The sequence below is a fragment of the Brienomyrus brachyistius genome, chromosome 14, assembly GCF_023856365.1.
Source record: "Brienomyrus brachyistius isolate T26 chromosome 14, BBRACH_0.4, whole genome shotgun sequence".
Classification (NCBI taxonomy): domain Eukaryota; kingdom Metazoa; phylum Chordata; class Actinopteri; order Osteoglossiformes; family Mormyridae; genus Brienomyrus; species Brienomyrus brachyistius.
In genome coordinates this window covers 21311681-21329149 of record NC_064546.1, presented here as the reverse complement: position 1 = coordinate 21329149, position 17469 = coordinate 21311681, and the positions used below count along the sequence as shown (strand labels likewise).

Here is a 17469-nt window from a genome sequence, read left to right as displayed (position 1 = left end):
TTTTATTTTCTTTATTTCCTTTATTCGATTCGTGCTACTGTACTAACCCAGCTAGCATTGGTTCGTTGGGCCGACGTCGACTGTTGGTCGTTATGTCGATGGTCAAAAGCGGACGTCGACGCAACATCTGGCCAACATAATGGTCTACATAATGAAAATAAGATTTTTGGATATTATTGTTTGTTAGATACACTAACTGCCTTTTAATACGCTAATTTCCTTTCTTTCTGAATCTATGAAATACACTTGATGTCGTCCAAATTTTTCGTCGGCGTAACGTCTGGCAGACGTCTCATAGACCTTTACTCTATGTCCAAGATCGAATTTATACAGATTTCTTTTTCAGATCAAGATGAACTGTACAACCTATACCTCCACAGAAAAAGTTTAAAGGATTCCATAACAATCCCTTTTCTTCGTTGGCTTCATGTCCTGACAACGTCGGGTATTGACTAACTCATGGTCAGTCCCGGACGTTGTCCGGACGTGCAGCCAACGTCCAGAATGTACAGTATACCACAACCATGGCAGCTGTTTTTTTATATGTAAATGTTTTCACGTGTAAATTACACTATTTTACAAATCTTTGTTTTATGTCTTATCTTATAGTTAATTATTTACTAACTATTTATTTATTTTATTATTTACAATATTTGTAACCTGGGTTACAGACGCGATGAACGTCTGTCGGTAAGCTGACGAAAACTTTCAACAGGATCAAGTTTATTTATTAGACACGCCTTGATAATAGCAATATAATTAAGTGTCTAAATAATCCTTTGCGAGTTTGCATGTTGACCTATGATGAACTCTTTAATTGGCAATTGAGGTTGGCACAACGTGCATTTTACGTTAGCTGCAGACGTTGAGTTGACGTAACCCAGACATTGAAAGTAGGTTGGCACATGGTCCCCATAATGTCCGTGGGACGTTGGTTTTACGTTGGCCACAGGGAATTGCACACATTTGCTTATCACTACTTGGGCCGTCGTTATGTCCGACATTCTACCAACGTTGGGCCAACGTTAAATGTTAGCTGGGAAACACTATTTAAACACATGTATTAGATATAAACCGCAAAACTGTTAATATTCTGTATCCAAACTGGACAGTCCGCCTTCTACATAGCTCTCTTGTTTGCTTATGCTCCTGCCTTAACTTGGATCACCTGTGCGGTTTGCTAGAGCATGGGAAAAACAAGATTAGTGTGTCGGGTCGCTCACCGATGCCAACACAACGGTCCACCAGATTGCTACAGTCTAGCACCAGCCTGCGAGAGCCCAGCAGGGTGAACATGGGCATCTCTCCAGTACACACTGGCAACCGGGATGCTCAACCATCCTCTCGGGACCAGAACTCACCCAGCAGCTTGAAGCCTGCTGTGCTGTTTGCATTTGGTCCGAGGAGATCCCCGGAGTGACCTTCAGTCAGTAGAACTCAATAATGAAAACAACAGGGAGTATTTGGGAACAGCGGCGTCAGCGTTGACAGACAGGCCCCTCACACAGCTAGTGCCCCCCCCCCCCTCCCCCTCGCTCTCTTTCTTTCGCTCTCTCTCTCTCTGCTGAGCTCTCACTCCGGCTGGGGGAACAAGCCTGCGATAGCCCGGTTCATTATCGATTCACAGTGAAGAATCAGCACGAGCTTTGGTTCTCAGCACATTTAGACTCCCGGGGGTGATGTACCGCTAACAGCTCGTTTTAAAAAGCCACGGAATTTGTAAACAAACGGTCCATGGGAAAAATTTGCATCATCAAAGAAACAGATGTTAATTTTTTTATGACGTTTATCAGAACCGTGAGGGAATACCAAAATAAGGTTTTGCCCACAAAACAAACCAGCCACACATTCATCTTCCAACCTCTTATCCAGTGGTACTCAAACTTTGTCCTCTGGAAAACAAGCAGGGCAGTGGGTCCCGAGAACCGAGTTTGAGAACCACTGCAATACACTGTTGTGTGGGAGCGGTCTGCACCTGTCCCAGGCAGTAGAGGGCGCAATTAAGGCAGGGACACCCTGATGGGTGAACAATATTTAAGACAGGCACTGATACGAAAACTCAAATATTAATACAAGATAGGCCTACAGTAAAAAAAATAAAAAAAAATGTGAGAACTAATATATATTCCAGCATTGTTTCAAAAAAAGTATTTCATGAGAATATCGAACAACTTAACTCGTAGAATTTCATAATCTGCCAGCTGCCTTGGATAGATACAATACACGGGTATAGAATAATTAAATGAATAATTAAAATTATCATAACTATAATTATTTTGAAGCATGGTGTTTGTATAAAAATATTTCGGTGTAGCAATAATAGAATCTTCCACCTGTAGTCCAAAAACATGCGGCAAAATGAACGCTTATCAATAAATTGCCCGTAATGCGTGAGGCTGTGCCCTGCGATGATCTAGAGTGGCATTCACAGGGCGCGCCCTGGGCATCCTATGATAGTATTCAGACTCAGTGCAACCCTGTACTGAATAAGTAGTTATAGGTGCAGAAATACAAGTAGACATACAAACAATTGTGTTCTAGAAATACGACTTATTAAAATATCGACTTATTAAAATATTTAAGTCACCAGCAGGGGGCAGACCTACCACTCACAAAAACATGACAACTTTCTAAGAAGGACAAGCAGAAAATGATCCGTATGGAAGTATGGGAGGTGTATGTTGCAGATATGTTGCAGATTATCCAGACTTGTAGATTGTAGCAAATCTAAAAGACAACAGGCTATAATAAAGCCATTTAATAAATGTTTACATTTTCTCTTAACCTCGGATGCTCTTTGGTGCCCTCCGTAGATGGTGTCGCCAACGACTGTAAATATTTGCTGTAAAAAAGATGGAGTTATAGATTCTACTGGTCTCGTGTGTCATTCTAGCCTTATTAGTTTGTTTTCTTTAGTTTTTAAAAGTAGAATAATATGAGTTGTTTGGGTTTATTTATTTCTCTTTATTATGGGTTCAACTTGCGCTAGTGACGAATCTGTGATATCCACTGCGTAATTGCTATTATAGTTATCATAATAAACATAATAAACAATGTGATCTTATATATTTTGGTGGGAGGAAAAAATCTAAGGATATTTGTGTGCTTATTTTGAAAAAAAGAGGAAATGGTTGTCGTTACTTCTAAGTATTTGTGTTGAATCTGCTTTAGTGAATCGGGAGATGCAAAAGGGGAGAGCGGATGAAAACATAAACGGAGAGGAATTGCTAACGCTGCTGTTACTGACAATGTAGCCGGCTGCAATGAAACCGTTTAATGGGTAACGTTAGCGAGTCATTTAACATTTCACAGACACAGAGCGCTATTTGGGCTGGCTAGATGGCGGCTTCCCTTCCTAGTTAAATCTGGTTAGTCGGCGAGCTGTTCAGCTAAGCTAGTTTCCCGTAGTTTCTGTCAAACGTGTCTAATAGCGCCATGGAGACCAATTTACAGAAGAGACGGGAAACTAAATCCCTCCGTGTGAAAGTCATCAGCTTGGGAAATGCAGAGGTGGGAAAGGTAAAGCTGTCTTACAGTAACCAATGTCGCCAGATCTGCAGGAATATAAAACTGCTTTTTATTGGTAATATGATATAAATGTTTTGCTGTCTTTGCAGAGTTGCATTATTAAACGGTACTGTGAAAAGAGGTTCGTACCTAAATACCTCGCCACAATCGGCATAGACTACGGTGTTACAAAGTAAGTCTCATTTTATAAACTGCTGCAATATAAAAAAAAAGAAGGGTCTAAATTTATGTTGGCCGTTTAAACTTTTTGAAGTGACACTGGCATGATCATTGCTAATTCTTTCTTTGGGTATTCTATACGTTTACCACCCATATTATTGAAATCCATAATAGATACTTTTACATTTATAACTAAATGAAGTAACAGTTCAATTTTTAATTTAATAAATATTATCTCAAAATCCATATTCTTTGTCGATCAGTCGGAATCTAGGAACATTTTTAATTTATTGCTACGGATTGTATTATGATGTAGTCAAAATAAAATCAAGCCATGCAGTTGATCTATTACAGTGCATAACCACTTATTTTGTCATGTTTCAATTACTCTTTTTTTTTATCTCTCTCTCAATTAATCAGAGTTCAAGTTCGGGACCGTGAGATGAAAGTCAATATTTTTGACATGGCAGGGCATCCCTTCTTTTATGAGGTCAGTCTCAGGATGTTACTGTTTTATTGCCTGGCATTGTTCACAAGGTTGCCATGATACGTTGTTACCGCCTTAAGCAGCGCTATGAAGCTGATATCGGCTGTCTTTTGGTCACATTTTTCCCGTGAGATATCACCAGCCCATTAGACAATTTTTACCTTTATTATTCTGGGTTATTTTTATGTAGACTTGCTTGTAAAAAAAAAAAGGTGAAGGTGACTTGAATTTACAGGATATGTCTGATATTAATTCACTAAAGGTATGTGCCTCTGTGTGCTGGGAGGCTATGCCTAAGATCAGAAGGGTGCTGGTTCACATCCCTGGGTCGGCGGTGTGATTTTACTGCTTTCTCAAAAAAATTGCACATCGTTTTACACAAAAAGGTAAATTAATAACATGTTTAAAATTTAAGAACACTGCATATCTAAGAATGAAATAATGTATAGTGTACACGATGAGACATGCTGTCTTAGTTAATAGGCTATCCATCCATCCATTTTCCAAACCGCTTATCCTACTGGGTTGCGAGGGGTCCGGAGCCTATCCCGGAAGCAATGGGCACGAGGCAGGGAACAACCCAGGATGGGGGGCCAGCCCATCGCTGGGCACACTCATACCATTCACTCACACATGCACACGTACGGGCAGTTTATCAACTCCAATTAGCCTCAGCATGTTATTGGACCCCCCTAATATATATTATAATTATGGCCTTTGTCAACCCCTCCCCAGTACTGACTCCTTGGCTGTGATCTTGTCTTTGACTTGAAAGTCTTGGAATGTCCGCCAAAATGTCATGTTTTTAAAATGTCTCTGAATCCGTTTTGTTCTTCGACATTGGTCCCGCAGGTACGGAATGAATTTTACAAGGACTCCCAGGGAGTCATCCTGGTGTACGACGTGGGGCTGAAGGAGAGCTTTGACTCCCTGGATGGCTGGCTGGATGAAATGAAGCAGGAGATTGGCTCTCAAACGAACATGGAGAACATCGTCTTTGTAGTGTGCGCTAATAAGGTTCTCCATTGTCCATTGTCTCTCTAATGCCTGTAGATTGCACCTTATTGACAGTGTGAGATGAAAGAGAAGGTCAATGGTTAGAAGAACAAGCAGGAGGAACAAATACCGAAAACAAATAGAAAATTCCTGAGTAATGGTAAAGTCTTAGAATAACAGTGTATTGTATCTAGTACTTAAATCCTCAGTCTGTTTGATTAAGCAAAGATTTACAGTGTAACAGGTGGTTCTCTTATATTGCATGTTCTTATGTGTCTTATTGCATTTTGCCTTTCATGAGGCTTCCCTATAATGCTCCATTGTTCCTCATGGCAGAGTAGCAGGATCATAAGTTATGTCGTTTTCACAGGTGGATCTGGCAAAGCGACGAGTGGTGGATGAGAGCGAGGGCCGACTGTGGGCAGAGAGCAGGGGATTCTTCTACTTTGAGACCTCAGCACAGAGTGGAGAGGGCATCAATGAGATGTTCCAGGTAGATTTCAGGTGTACAGATCGGTAGCAAAATGCGTGTCTGGCTTCAACAAATAGTATGGATGTTAGGGTCCTGTCAATGTTGTGGGATTGTGTGTGTAGGCGGGTGGGGGGTTTATGGCTGATTCGATCCCTGCTAATGTTGAATCCAAACCTGTTTATGCATTTATCATGTATTGTCTTTGCAGGCCGCAGTGCGGCTCAGCAGGTTAGGCCTCTGTGCCTGTGATTAGAAGGTCGCTAGTTTGAGTCCCATCCTTGGCAGAATAGTTACATGTCTGTTAGGCTCTTAACTCCCTGACATGTTTCAGTGGCACCAGATAAATAGCTTTGCTCTCAGTTGTACATGATTGTGTGTGTGTGTGTGTGTGTCTTTGTCAAAGGAGAGCATGATCAGATGTGTGAAAATAACAAACAATACATCATTTCAAAATACCTATTTTTAATGGCTGAAGGTATTTTCTGAAGAGAAGACAAAATTCTGTAAGAATATTGAAGCACCTTTTTTTGCAATTCTCTAAAATTGGTAGCTCATGTCTCATAGAGTGTAAGTTTGTTATATCCCTTTACATTACCCAGTGAAATGTAGAGTACTGCATAGAAAGAGTAGCATCCGCAGCACCATATTAATTTTTAGCAATATTGGTATTTGCGTTTCATGAACTGGGTCATTTGGCACACAGCATAAAAAAAAATGGCTTAGATAGACAGAATAGGTAGCGCAACACATTTAACTTTGGGTAGAAACTTGTTAAATCAGTCATTAAAAAAACCTTCATGTAATACACTCTGTAACAGGAACATGCGTTACAGATTCAATGTAAGGGAAGTGTTAAAAACAATTTTTTTGATGTGTCAATGTTTCCCTAATGGCAGATAAATGTATTCGTAAGTGTGTGTGGTTTAATTCCAGTAATGATGGGATTATACACGGGGTGGACAAAACACGGGAAACACTAGACAATATTACTATGAAAGATATAATAATGCGGAGTAGGGGCACTCTTCGACTTTTGCGTTTGGCATTATGTCGTCGTGATGTTTGACTTTTCCCTTTGACACGTTAAATAGTTGTGCGGTTTTTATAACTGATGCACCTGCAGCTCAAGCACCAACTCTTTGACGTCTTTGGAACTCTGCTCGGGATTTGCATATCAAAGTGCTAATTTCCAAACCTCTTTTATAGCTGACAGATACTGTTAATTGCCGTTCAGCCCAATATGACTGACTTTAATAACTGCGTTTGTAATTGATTTAGTTATTTCAAAGTTTTTTTTTTCCATGTGATGTTTCCATTATTTTTTCCAACCTTGCATAATCCAGTAGGAAGGCAGCTGTCTGTGTACAGCTTTCGTGGTGTGTGTGTGTGTGTGTGTGTGTGTGTGTGTGTGTGTGTGTGTGCGTGCGTGAGTGTGTGTGTGTGTTCATCAAATGTCCCCACAATGTGATAAAAAAAAATTTATTTTGGCATTATTCTTTGACAACCATTTTTCCATCCCCACGAGGGGAAATTCAATTTCATAAAAATCTGTCACTGCAATCAAAAAATTTAAAATGCCAAAAGCCTTATATTTTGTTTATTTAATTATGATTAAGGTTTGGGCTCGATGGGGCTTAAGGTTGTCATTGTTGGGATTACGGTCCTGCTCATTGAAAGGAATGGACAGTCTCCATAAAGATATGAGTACAGGTGTGTGTGTGTGTGTGTGTGTGTGTGTGTGTGTGTGTGTGTGTGTGTGTGTGTGTGTGAGCGAGCAGGTATACCTTGCCTTTGGGGACACAATGTCCCCACAACGTGATGAATACCGATTTTTTTTTTCCCTTATGAGAAAACTCAGTTTAATAAAAATCTGTGACTGCAATGCAAAGTCTTAAAATACAAAAACTCTTGTATTTTGCTTGGTTACTTATGGTTAATGGTTAGGGCTGGGTAGGGGTTAAGGTTATCATAGTTAGCGTTAGCATTTTTCCCATGGAAATGAATGAGCGGTCCCCATAAACACATGTTTACCCAACGTGTGTGTGTGTGTGTGCGCGTGCATGAGAGCGCACACAAGAATGTGATTATGTAATTTGTAATTAATGTTTGGTCAGTCGCTTATAAATTTGAATGCTCAGCTATTGTAATAGGTAGTTTTAATAACAATCTAAGGGAATCCTCAAGTTTGATGTTTGAATATTTTGACTGTTTTTATTCTTGCTCATATTCTTATTCTTTTTTTTATTGTCTTCTCTAGGCCTTCTTTTCTTCTATCACAGACATGTGTGAGAATGGGGGCAAACGGCCCGTAATGGAGGCCAGCCTGGGCTTCACCAGGGAGCAGGCTGATACCATCCGCAGGATCCGTAGTAGCAAAGACAGCTGGGATATGCTTGGGGTCAAGCCCGGTGCCACCAAGTGAGTAAGAGGCCGGGGAAAGTCCCCTTTTGTGTGTTCTGTATCTCCAGAACACAGCAGGGAACTCGCTTCAAGAGGTTGATACAAACCCTTATCTTATGTAGTTGACTTGTATGACTGGATTCTGTACAGGGTCTGAGTTATAGGTATAGTTGGAAAGTTCAGGTCCAGAAAATTCAAATCCAGACCGAGATTTTGATTCAACCAACCAGTTGTGCATAAAGAATGAGTGACAGAGTATTGAAGTTGTTGGTTGAAACAAAACCGTCGTCTGGATTTGTATTTTCTAGACCTGAACTTTCCACCTCTGGTTATATGTTCAGAGCAAAAATTAATTGAACATGGGTAGATACTTACACTGAAATCATTACCAAAGAGAATAACCACTGACTTTTGTCTGCCATTGTTATTGTATAGTCTCATAAGGTGGTTCTCCTCTAGTGGGCTGCAGCCCAAAAGTGGGTTGCATAACCACGTTCTTTGGGTTATGGATTGTGTGGTTAAAAAAATTTAACTCAATTGTACAAACAAATCTTTTTTGTTTGTTTGTTTGTTTTACTTTTATTTTACAGTAAATACAAACAAAATGCTTGGGGTCATGACTTAATGAGAGAGGAATAATGCTGGTGTGCGAGGCTACTCCAGTTGAGAATCACTGATTTTAATATATGCACACATATGCCTAAACATGTGGCGCAATTAAACATCTTTCTTTGTTTTTCAGACACCACCCTGAAAAATAGTTTAAATTCTAAATGGTGCTACTAATTCTAGTGCTTGTAATTTCAGCGATGCCTGTACCTTATTATGTACTGCAGTATTGTTATACATGCATGCATTTTCCCTGTCTGAAGCACGCTAATGCTACTTATCATAAGTAGCTCCCAGAATGCATTGCTGCTGGAGGTGTAGGTGATGCCAGGACAGATAGGGGTAATCATCTGAATTAGAAGATTACAGGGCTTGGGTGTCTCATTAGTATCCAACTCCCAAGCTGATCAGCCCTGTTTATTCTAACGCGTCCTGTTCATATCTGAGAGAGGTTTCAGGCAATTTTAGTTTAAAACAATAATGGTCTATGTGTGTCATTTTCTTAATGGCAGGGGTTTGCTAAGTCGCAACATCCTGTGGGTTTGTGTTTCAGGGAGGAGATCAACAAAGCGTACAGAAAGCTGGCTGTATTGCTGCACCCAGACAAATGCATGGCTCCGGGTAGTGAGGATGCCTTTAAGTCTGTGGTGAATGCTCGTACTTCACTTCTGAAGAACATCAAGTAGGAAACGTAACTGTTCTGACCCAATCCAGTTACCAAGATGAAGTCTACTCATCAATCCCTGATGGAAAAAATGAGAGTGAGAGGAGAGGAGATTTTCTCACAGCTTATGCAGGAGTTGATCTTCTGCTGCTCTTGTGCCACTCTAAAGCAGTGTTTCCCAACCCGATCCTTGGGGATTGCCAGACAGTACATGTTTTTGCTCCAACCGAGAGCTGGTACGGAACAAAAATGTAGACTATGGCAGGGGGCTGGGAGGGATCGAAAACATGGACTCTCTGGGGGTCCATGAGGATCGGGATGGGATACACTGCTCTAAAGTACTGTTTACAATAATGTTTATGATGTGAATTGAGTTATTTAATTTCAGTCATGTGAGTATATATAGCTGTTCTTTTTGAATTATTTAATTTTTGTTAATTTTGTTAAACCAACGCATGGTGTAAGGTATATAATACATTTTTATTTAGTTATTTATTCTGTTATCTGTCCTTATTTTTACTGAAGATCAGAAATACAATTAATTGCAAATATGCTTACAGACTTAGTGGTAAGTGTGGACCTCTGCCTTGTTCCATAATGATTGCGGTTATATTGCATGATAATACAGTGCAGTTCTTAGATGGAATTTATCTGCCTTTTGTCATTCCATGACATCTGAAAAGGAATACATGCTTTAGATAAACAGACTTATTTTCAGCAGTAATTATGGTTACCGAGTAGCTTAATAATAATAATAACGGTATTGTTTGTATGTTGTATGAAGGCATGGAGGCATCTAGTAATATATCTGTTTATTTTTCTGAAAAATATGTTGTACTTAATGTACACAGTACTAAGCTTGTGTGTGTCGATATTCATTTTCAAAATGCTATTGTGATGATTTTTTTTTCTTTTCTATTCACTGTTGTGTAGGATCCTTCTCAACAAAGTTCTCTCAAAGTTCCTAACCAAAATTTAAAAAACTGGTCCTGACATTAACATTTTAAAATTAATAATAAGCTTGTAAAAAAAGAAAGAAAAAAAAAAACTCCTCTTGGATACCAAGAGCATGTGGCTGGACAAGCCTTTACTTGTCATTAATTTCAGCATTTCAGAAATAATATTTTAAATATTGTTAGTTCGGTTTTTCTCTGTGCCTCTTGTCGAAGTTCATCCTGTTAAGTAGGTTTAGGACTACAGCTCTCTGCATGGTTTGGTATTAAAAACTGGCACGTTATATGCAATCAGTCCAATTTGGTTCATATGTCAGACAGCGCAGGCATGAGTCAGATAAGGATACATGAATATTATTGTGACCAAATGGATTCACTGACAATCGGTGCAGATGTGAATTTTGTTTATGATGATTGGTTATTTGGAAGTAATGCAAAGCCATTTATCATTCATTTACTGAGAGGAATAGAAATTATGCAGCTTTTAGTGTTGCCCGACAATTTAATACATGTAAATCGGATTATGTATTATGTAAATCTAATAGAAATATGTTGGATGACCTGAAAGCATATCCAATACATAAGAGTTTTTTTGTATTTTTTCTTGTAAAGTATTTTGTAGAACTGTAAATGTTTGAATACATGTTTGGATAATTTATGGCTTTTGAGTAAGTTGTTTTTAATACAAAAACATTGAGTTTCACAATTCATAATCTGCAGGGAATAGGTTGTTATAGTGAAATTAACTCATTGACAATAATAAACAACACGGTATACATTTCTGACCATTGTTACACTATGAGAATGTTTCAGGGTGTCAAGTCAGCATCCAGTATACAGTATTAATCCTTTATTAGAAAACAAACCGCATTGCATATTTAATTCAGGACGTAAAGATAAAATTATTGGTTTCATTTCACTTTGGATGTGGATCTGACTGTGGAAATTAGTATCTCATGTGAACACAAGCATATTTACTTATGAAGTATTTAACACAGTAAGTCCTGTGTTACAAATAACCAAATTTTTTTAGACATCTAAAAGAGTTAATAATGCATGTTTTCAACCAAAACTCATTGCATACATCCTTCCATCTGTTATCTACCTCTTATCCGAGGTCAGGGGCAGCAGTCTCAGAAGGGAAAATGCAGACTTCCCTCTCCCCGGCCACTTCATCCATCTCCTCCAGGGGAATCCCGAGACGTTCCCAGGCCAGCCGAGAGACATAGTCCCTCCAGCGTGTCCTGGGCATTCCCTGGGGCCTCCTCCCATTAGGACATGCCCAGAACATCTCACCAGGGGGGTGTCCAGGAGGGATATTCAATTCCAGTGTGTCCAATCCGAACTCACCCGCCCTACTACTGTGATTATACAGAAATAAAAGGGGGGAGGAGGACACAGAAACAACAATGATAACAATAACAGACATTAATCACCATGGGGAGAGAAAAACAATAATAAAGGTGGGATGGAGAAAACAAAGTGTAGGGGAATGCAGAGTACAAACAACCATAACACACATAACATTCATTAAAAGGACAAAAACTACAAAACATTAATAGTAGGCCAATGATAACAATATAATAATGATATTGATCATTCAACCTCGTATGCGCCCATTCTTGTATGTGCAAGTGTAGATGTGATCTGATTTGTCATTGGATGTGCTGGTATTTGATGCCGTCGGGGGGCGAAATATTAATTCTAATATTTAAGAACATACAAAATACAAGTGCATTGTTTTGTATTGTTTCTGTAATCTTCATGTGTGTGTTGTCTTCTGTATGACATGATCGTTATCTTAAAGACTTAAAGCCTGAAATCTCCCAGGCTTGCCCCAGACATCTGGAGGCTTATTGCAGATTTAAGCATCGCGCTTCAGATCAGGCCAATAGATTCTCAAACGGAAGCAAGTCTTGAGACATTCCTTCAGCTGCTGACTCCTCATGGCTTTGGGCGTGCCCCTGTCCTGCAGGATTATCTCTCTCAGATTGTCCCTGTCTTCCCTCTGAAATAAGGGTTAAGTGAGCTTTCCAACCATCTGGTGCTAAGATTGAAGCTGTCCCAGTTTCCTGGAAAACATCTTGATGAGGTCTTGTACGAAATTCTGTCTTTATGCATTTTCCAACTCCCTTATTATTATAAATATTGCGTAACAGCGATGGTACTCCACGAAAATCTCATACGGGTGACTGTCGAAAGATGAAAGAAAATGGAGATAAAGGAAATGGAAACTCAACATTAACTTCAATTTCTTTTCTGACATATTATTTGAATAATTATGGCAATTTTGCCACCCTTTTAAAGAAAGTGACACCTTACACTTCTCATATTGATTAACTTACATTTTTTTTTTGTTTCTTTAACAAGGAAAGGGTGGCAGCAATGGATTTATGCTCGGGATTACAGGTGTGAGAGGTAAGCACATCTATGAAGCCAACATTTGTTTAGTTTACTAATTGTGTTGTGTGTTGTTGCATTAAGATGTTTAGATGGATCATATAAGCGCATTCTCAGTTTTTGTAACCTACTGTACAAATGTTTAAAAAAAGAAATAATTGAGCCAGAGAGGGTTTACCATTAATTACATCGATCTGCATTTTAATTTGAATTAATGCATTTTGTGGCTGTTGGTAGTTCCAGTTCAGCTGAATTTTTCAATGCTTATGTTTTAGTTTTTTTGCTTATTTGTAATGTAGTTTTACTGATTATGACTTGTTACAATGACTTTATTTAGTAAATGATTTTTACTTGAAATTAAAATTATGTATGAAACTGTTATAATACTTCATGTTAAAGGTAGTGTAAAGGTAGTGTAAAGATAACCACTGCACCACCATGCCGCCCCTAAAACTGATTCAGATTCTGACTATTAAAATAGCAAGAATAAGAAAATAATGTGATATAGTGGTTATTTTTGCATTTTGCCTTTTTTAAGCACACAAAATGGCAATGAATTAAATCCAGTACCCATGTCTAAGGTAAACTGTCTTTTTAAAGAATAATTTGGTTGGACATTAAGTATGTCCAGTATTGAAAACCATGAAGCTGCACTAGAAAAACAGTTTGGATGGATGTATCCATCTATAGACAGCATGTGCTCACTTCCCCAGCTGTTACTAAAGGGCTTCTGTACATGGGCATGAAAACAGCAGGCCTGTTCATCTACTCCCTGTCAGCCGGTGCCCAGAGGCAGGCCTTCCTCAAAACATGGCGCATGAAAACAGCAGGCCTGTTCATCCACTCCCTGTCAGCCGGTGCCCAGAGGCAGGCCTTCCTCAAAACATGGCGCATGAAAACAGCAGGCCTGTTCATCCACTCCCTGTCAGCCGGTGCCCAGAGGCAGGCCTTCCTCAAAACATGGCGCATGAAAACAGCAGGCCTGTTCATCCACTCCCTGTCAGCCGGTGCCCAGAGGCAGGCCTTCCTGGAAACATGGGGCGACATCGAAGGTCACCTCAAGTTAAAGAGGGAGAATCACAGACAGGTATATTTCCTGAGGTTGCCTGGCTCACTAGACACACAGGTCTAATATCTACACTCCAATAAAAGGATTATATAACAAGAATGAATTAATTTAATCATAATCATTATGTATCTTGGGATTTTATTTCCCCTTGGAGCAGTGGGCTTGAATGATTTTGCAAGTGCTTATGTTTTAAATTTTGTACAGTGATAATTTCCTCTGTAATTAACTCTATTCATTTTGTCATGCAATATTGCGAGGTTTTGGCGAAAGCTTTTCCAAAAATTGTGAAATTCGTTACTGACTGCAATAAGAGATGAATGACTACATATCCACTCTGATAACAGGACGAGTGCAGTTAAAAATGTGGAATGGGTGGTTTAATAACTGCCTTGCAACCAGTGTGTTAGAATACTGCCCATGATTTGTCGTGATATATACAGAGACGTTTACAGCTTTAAAAAGTCAAATAAAGGGGTGCAGCACATTTGAAAGTAACTCATATCTCTATGTGGATGCCTGTGCTCCACAGGAACGCTTGTTGCTATCTATCCTGCCTCGCTCTGTTGCTTTGGAGATGATAGCGGACATGAGCACTTTAGAAAACAAAGTACTGACCCAGCAGTTCCACAAGATTTGCATTCATCAGTTAATGGATGTAAGGTTCACTAAACAGCCAGGCTAGCACACGGACACAATATGATTTACTGTAAACAGCTTCAAAATAGTGTGTTGCTTTGCCATGGCAATCTTCCTCTCTGTCCTTCAGCATCCTTTTCTGCTGACATGAAGGGATTCGCCAGCCTGACCACGACTCTGTCTGCCCAGTTTGTGATCACACTGAGTGAGCTATTTGGACCCTTTATCCACCTGGCAGAGGTATGAATCCAGTGACTTGATGGGTTCATCAGCACGAGAACACCCAGTGAGTCACTGCACCTACAATAGAGCTGATGACCTGTAGGTTACCAGTTCAAGAGACAACAAAATACTGCCCCAGCTCGGTACATGACATAAATAAATAGCATGGTTGAGCTAAAAACTGTAAGCTATGTAAGTCACTTTAGACTTTATAAATACTGAAGGGGGACGGTATGGTGGTGCAGTGGTTAGCACTGTTGCCTCACACCTCTGGGACCCAGGTTCGAGTCTCCGCCTGGGTCACATGTGTGTGGAGTTTGCATGTTCTCCCCATGTCGTCGTGGGGTTTCCTCCGGGTACTCCGGTTTCCCCCCACAGTCCAAGAACATGCTGAGGCTAATTGGACTTGTTAAGTTTCCCATAGGTGTGCGTGTGTGAGTGTCCCCTGCGATGGGCTGGCCCCCCATCCTGGGTTGTTCCCTGCCTCGTGCCCATTGCTTCCAGGATAGGGACCCCCCACAACCCAGTAGGATAAGCGGTTTGGAAAATGGATGGATGAATGGAATACTGAAGGATGCTAGTGACTATTTGTTTTCAAGCTGGTTTTGAGGTATATGAACACAGATGGAGGTCAAAATAAATGTTCTAATTCTGGTTAATGGATGCATGCGTTTTTCAAGTAGTTAGCAGATGCTCCAGATCAAAGGTGACCTGTTTAATTGGGGCAACAGCACTGTGCAGTGATCTAGCACTGGAATCAGCCTTTTTTGAGACGCTCAGTTGCTTAAATGTCAAATCTCCCTCTGACCTGTATAATCCTACCTGTCGGGAAATTTACTCACCCGATGCTTTTATCTAAGGTGACTAACTGAAGAGTTACAACTTGCGTATGTTTCCTGGACTCTGAACCTGCAAATTTGCATTGGTAGCACAATATTCTACTTGTTGAGCTACTGGAGCAGATGAAGAGTGCTCTGGTAATATAATCATGTAATCCCAATAATTCTGTAGCCCACCCAGGCTTTCAAAGCTGGAGCCAGACCTACTTTCAGGTAGCTTGGACTGGCAATACACCCGTGTTACAGCACTTAATCATTCTGCATGATGTTCCTGGGGGATCAAAAGATACTGTTTCTCTTCAAAAATTAGGTCCTTTCATCCATCCTTTATGAAGTAAAAATGTTTTCTAGATCAAGACTGTGAATGTATGATGCAATTTTGCATTAATACTCTGGTTAACATTCAAATTCTAATGCCCCACATTGTATAGAATCACATTTCAAAATAATAATAATTTTACAAAATTCTTTTTTTTGTGCATTTCAGCTGTGTGATAGCAGACTTCATCAACTTAGTGGCTCCCCCTGGTGGACTCTTTTATTAACAGGTGTAAGCAATGAATGCATCACTGGTCATAGGTTTCACAATTCATAAAACTGTTAAATTTTCATCTGCCAATTGCATATACAGTTCTGTGCTGCATTGCTAAGTGGCAGGGCAGAATTCCTGGCTTTATGCATAGAAGATGTCTTTCCTCTCAGGTGTGTGAATGGAAAGCTGAAGCATGACGTGGACATGTGGAACGGGATTCACTCTGGCTGCTTACTGTGGACTGGGCCTTCACAAATGGTATTTTGATGCCTGGTCTTGGGACATTGATATGGCCAACATGCTAGTGGCAGGAGACATCCAAGGGTGTTTTGCTTTTAAAAGCATCTAAGAAGCTATTCCATCTGAAGGCTACATTATATGTGAGACAAGCCAAACGTCCCCCACAAAGTGATAAGGCCCCTGTTATTTTGATATTGTGAGGAGCATTTTTCAGGTTCCCCAAGGATCTGTGCATGCAATCAATATATATCCATCCATCCATCCATTTTCCAAACCACTTATCCTCCTGGGTCACGGGGGGTCCAGAGCCTATCCCGGAAGCAATGGGCACGAGGCAGGGAACAACCCAGGATGGGGGGCCAACCCATCGCAGGGCACATTCACACACCATTCACTCACACAGGCACACCTACGGGCAATTTAGCAACTCCAATCAGCCTCATCATGTTTTTAGACTGTGGGGGGAAACCGGACTACCTGGAGGAAACCCCACGATGACATGGGGAGAACATGCAAACTCTGCACACATGTGACCCAGGCGGAGACTCGAACCTGGGTCCTTAGCAGTGTTGGTTTAGTAGATCATTTGTACTAATATATCAAATGTAAATATTAACACAATTAAGTGACTGATACTAAACATAAAACTTACTTTAACTTTAGCCTTTTATTTTTACTGTTGACAAATGTCAGAATATCATCGATTTAAATGCCATCAGGTGCATCAGAAGTCTCGCATATACACTCGAGATTATGTTGAGGCTACGAACCAGAGTACCTGGAGGAAACCCATGCAAACATCGGAATAACATGTAAACCCCATCAATATGGGTACCCAACCCAAATCTTTGCAGGTGTTATGTTACTTAGACACCCTCAGTAAACACAACTCTGAATGAAAAATTAAAGTTAGCCAGGTTGCAGCATTGTGTACCAGGGGCATTTGCTAGTGTTGTTCTTTAGTCCCACCCTCAAATATATGTAAGTGTAGATAGTGTGTTCTCATTCATTTTCATTAAACCCAGACCACCCCCCTAGTAAAGAATTAACCCCCCCCCCCTTTCATAATTCTTCAGAGACAGGTATCATGTGTGGGGTGCCCCTTGCCCCCCACCCCACTTTCTATGAGCTAGGGCAATAGCAAGGACAAAAAATATATATATGATTGGCTTGGAAAGTGCATATAGAGGTCATGCAAAAATCTTGAAAAAGAACAATCGCTAAAATTGCAAAACCCCCGCTACCAAAATATAATAATATATC

The 17469-nt window shown here is 40.1% G+C and overlaps 1 protein-coding gene across 1 annotated transcript; it reads left to right on the top strand.

The window, feature by feature from the left end:
* Nucleotides 1–3167: 3167 nt before the first annotated feature.
* Nucleotides 3168–10926, top strand: LOC125708017 (dnaJ homolog subfamily C member 27-like). The gene is made up of 7 exons (XM_048975478.1): nt 3168–3519; nt 3618–3700; nt 4108–4177; nt 5027–5191; nt 5541–5663; nt 7900–8060; nt 9205–10926. Exons 1-7 carry the CDS (start codon nt 3436–3438, stop codon nt 9335–9337), a joined length of 819 nt encoding a protein of 272 aa, XP_048831435.1. The 5' UTR covers nt 3168–3435; the 3' UTR covers nt 9338–10926.
* The last annotated feature ends 6543 nt before the right edge of the window (nt 10927–17469 follow it).

Coding starts and splice junctions, on each gene's coding strand:
- LOC125708017 (XM_048975478.1), top strand. CDS start 3,436: ATGGAGACCAATTTACAGAAGAGACGGGAAACTAAATCCCTCCGTGTG. Junction 5,192..5,540: donor TTGTAGTGTGCGCTAATAAG/GTTCTCCATTGT, acceptor TCGTTTTCACAG/GTGGATCTGGCAAAGCGACG. Junction 8,061..9,204: donor GTCAAGCCCGGTGCCACCAA/GTGAGTAAGAGG, acceptor TTTGTGTTTCAG/GGAGGAGATCAACAAAGCGT.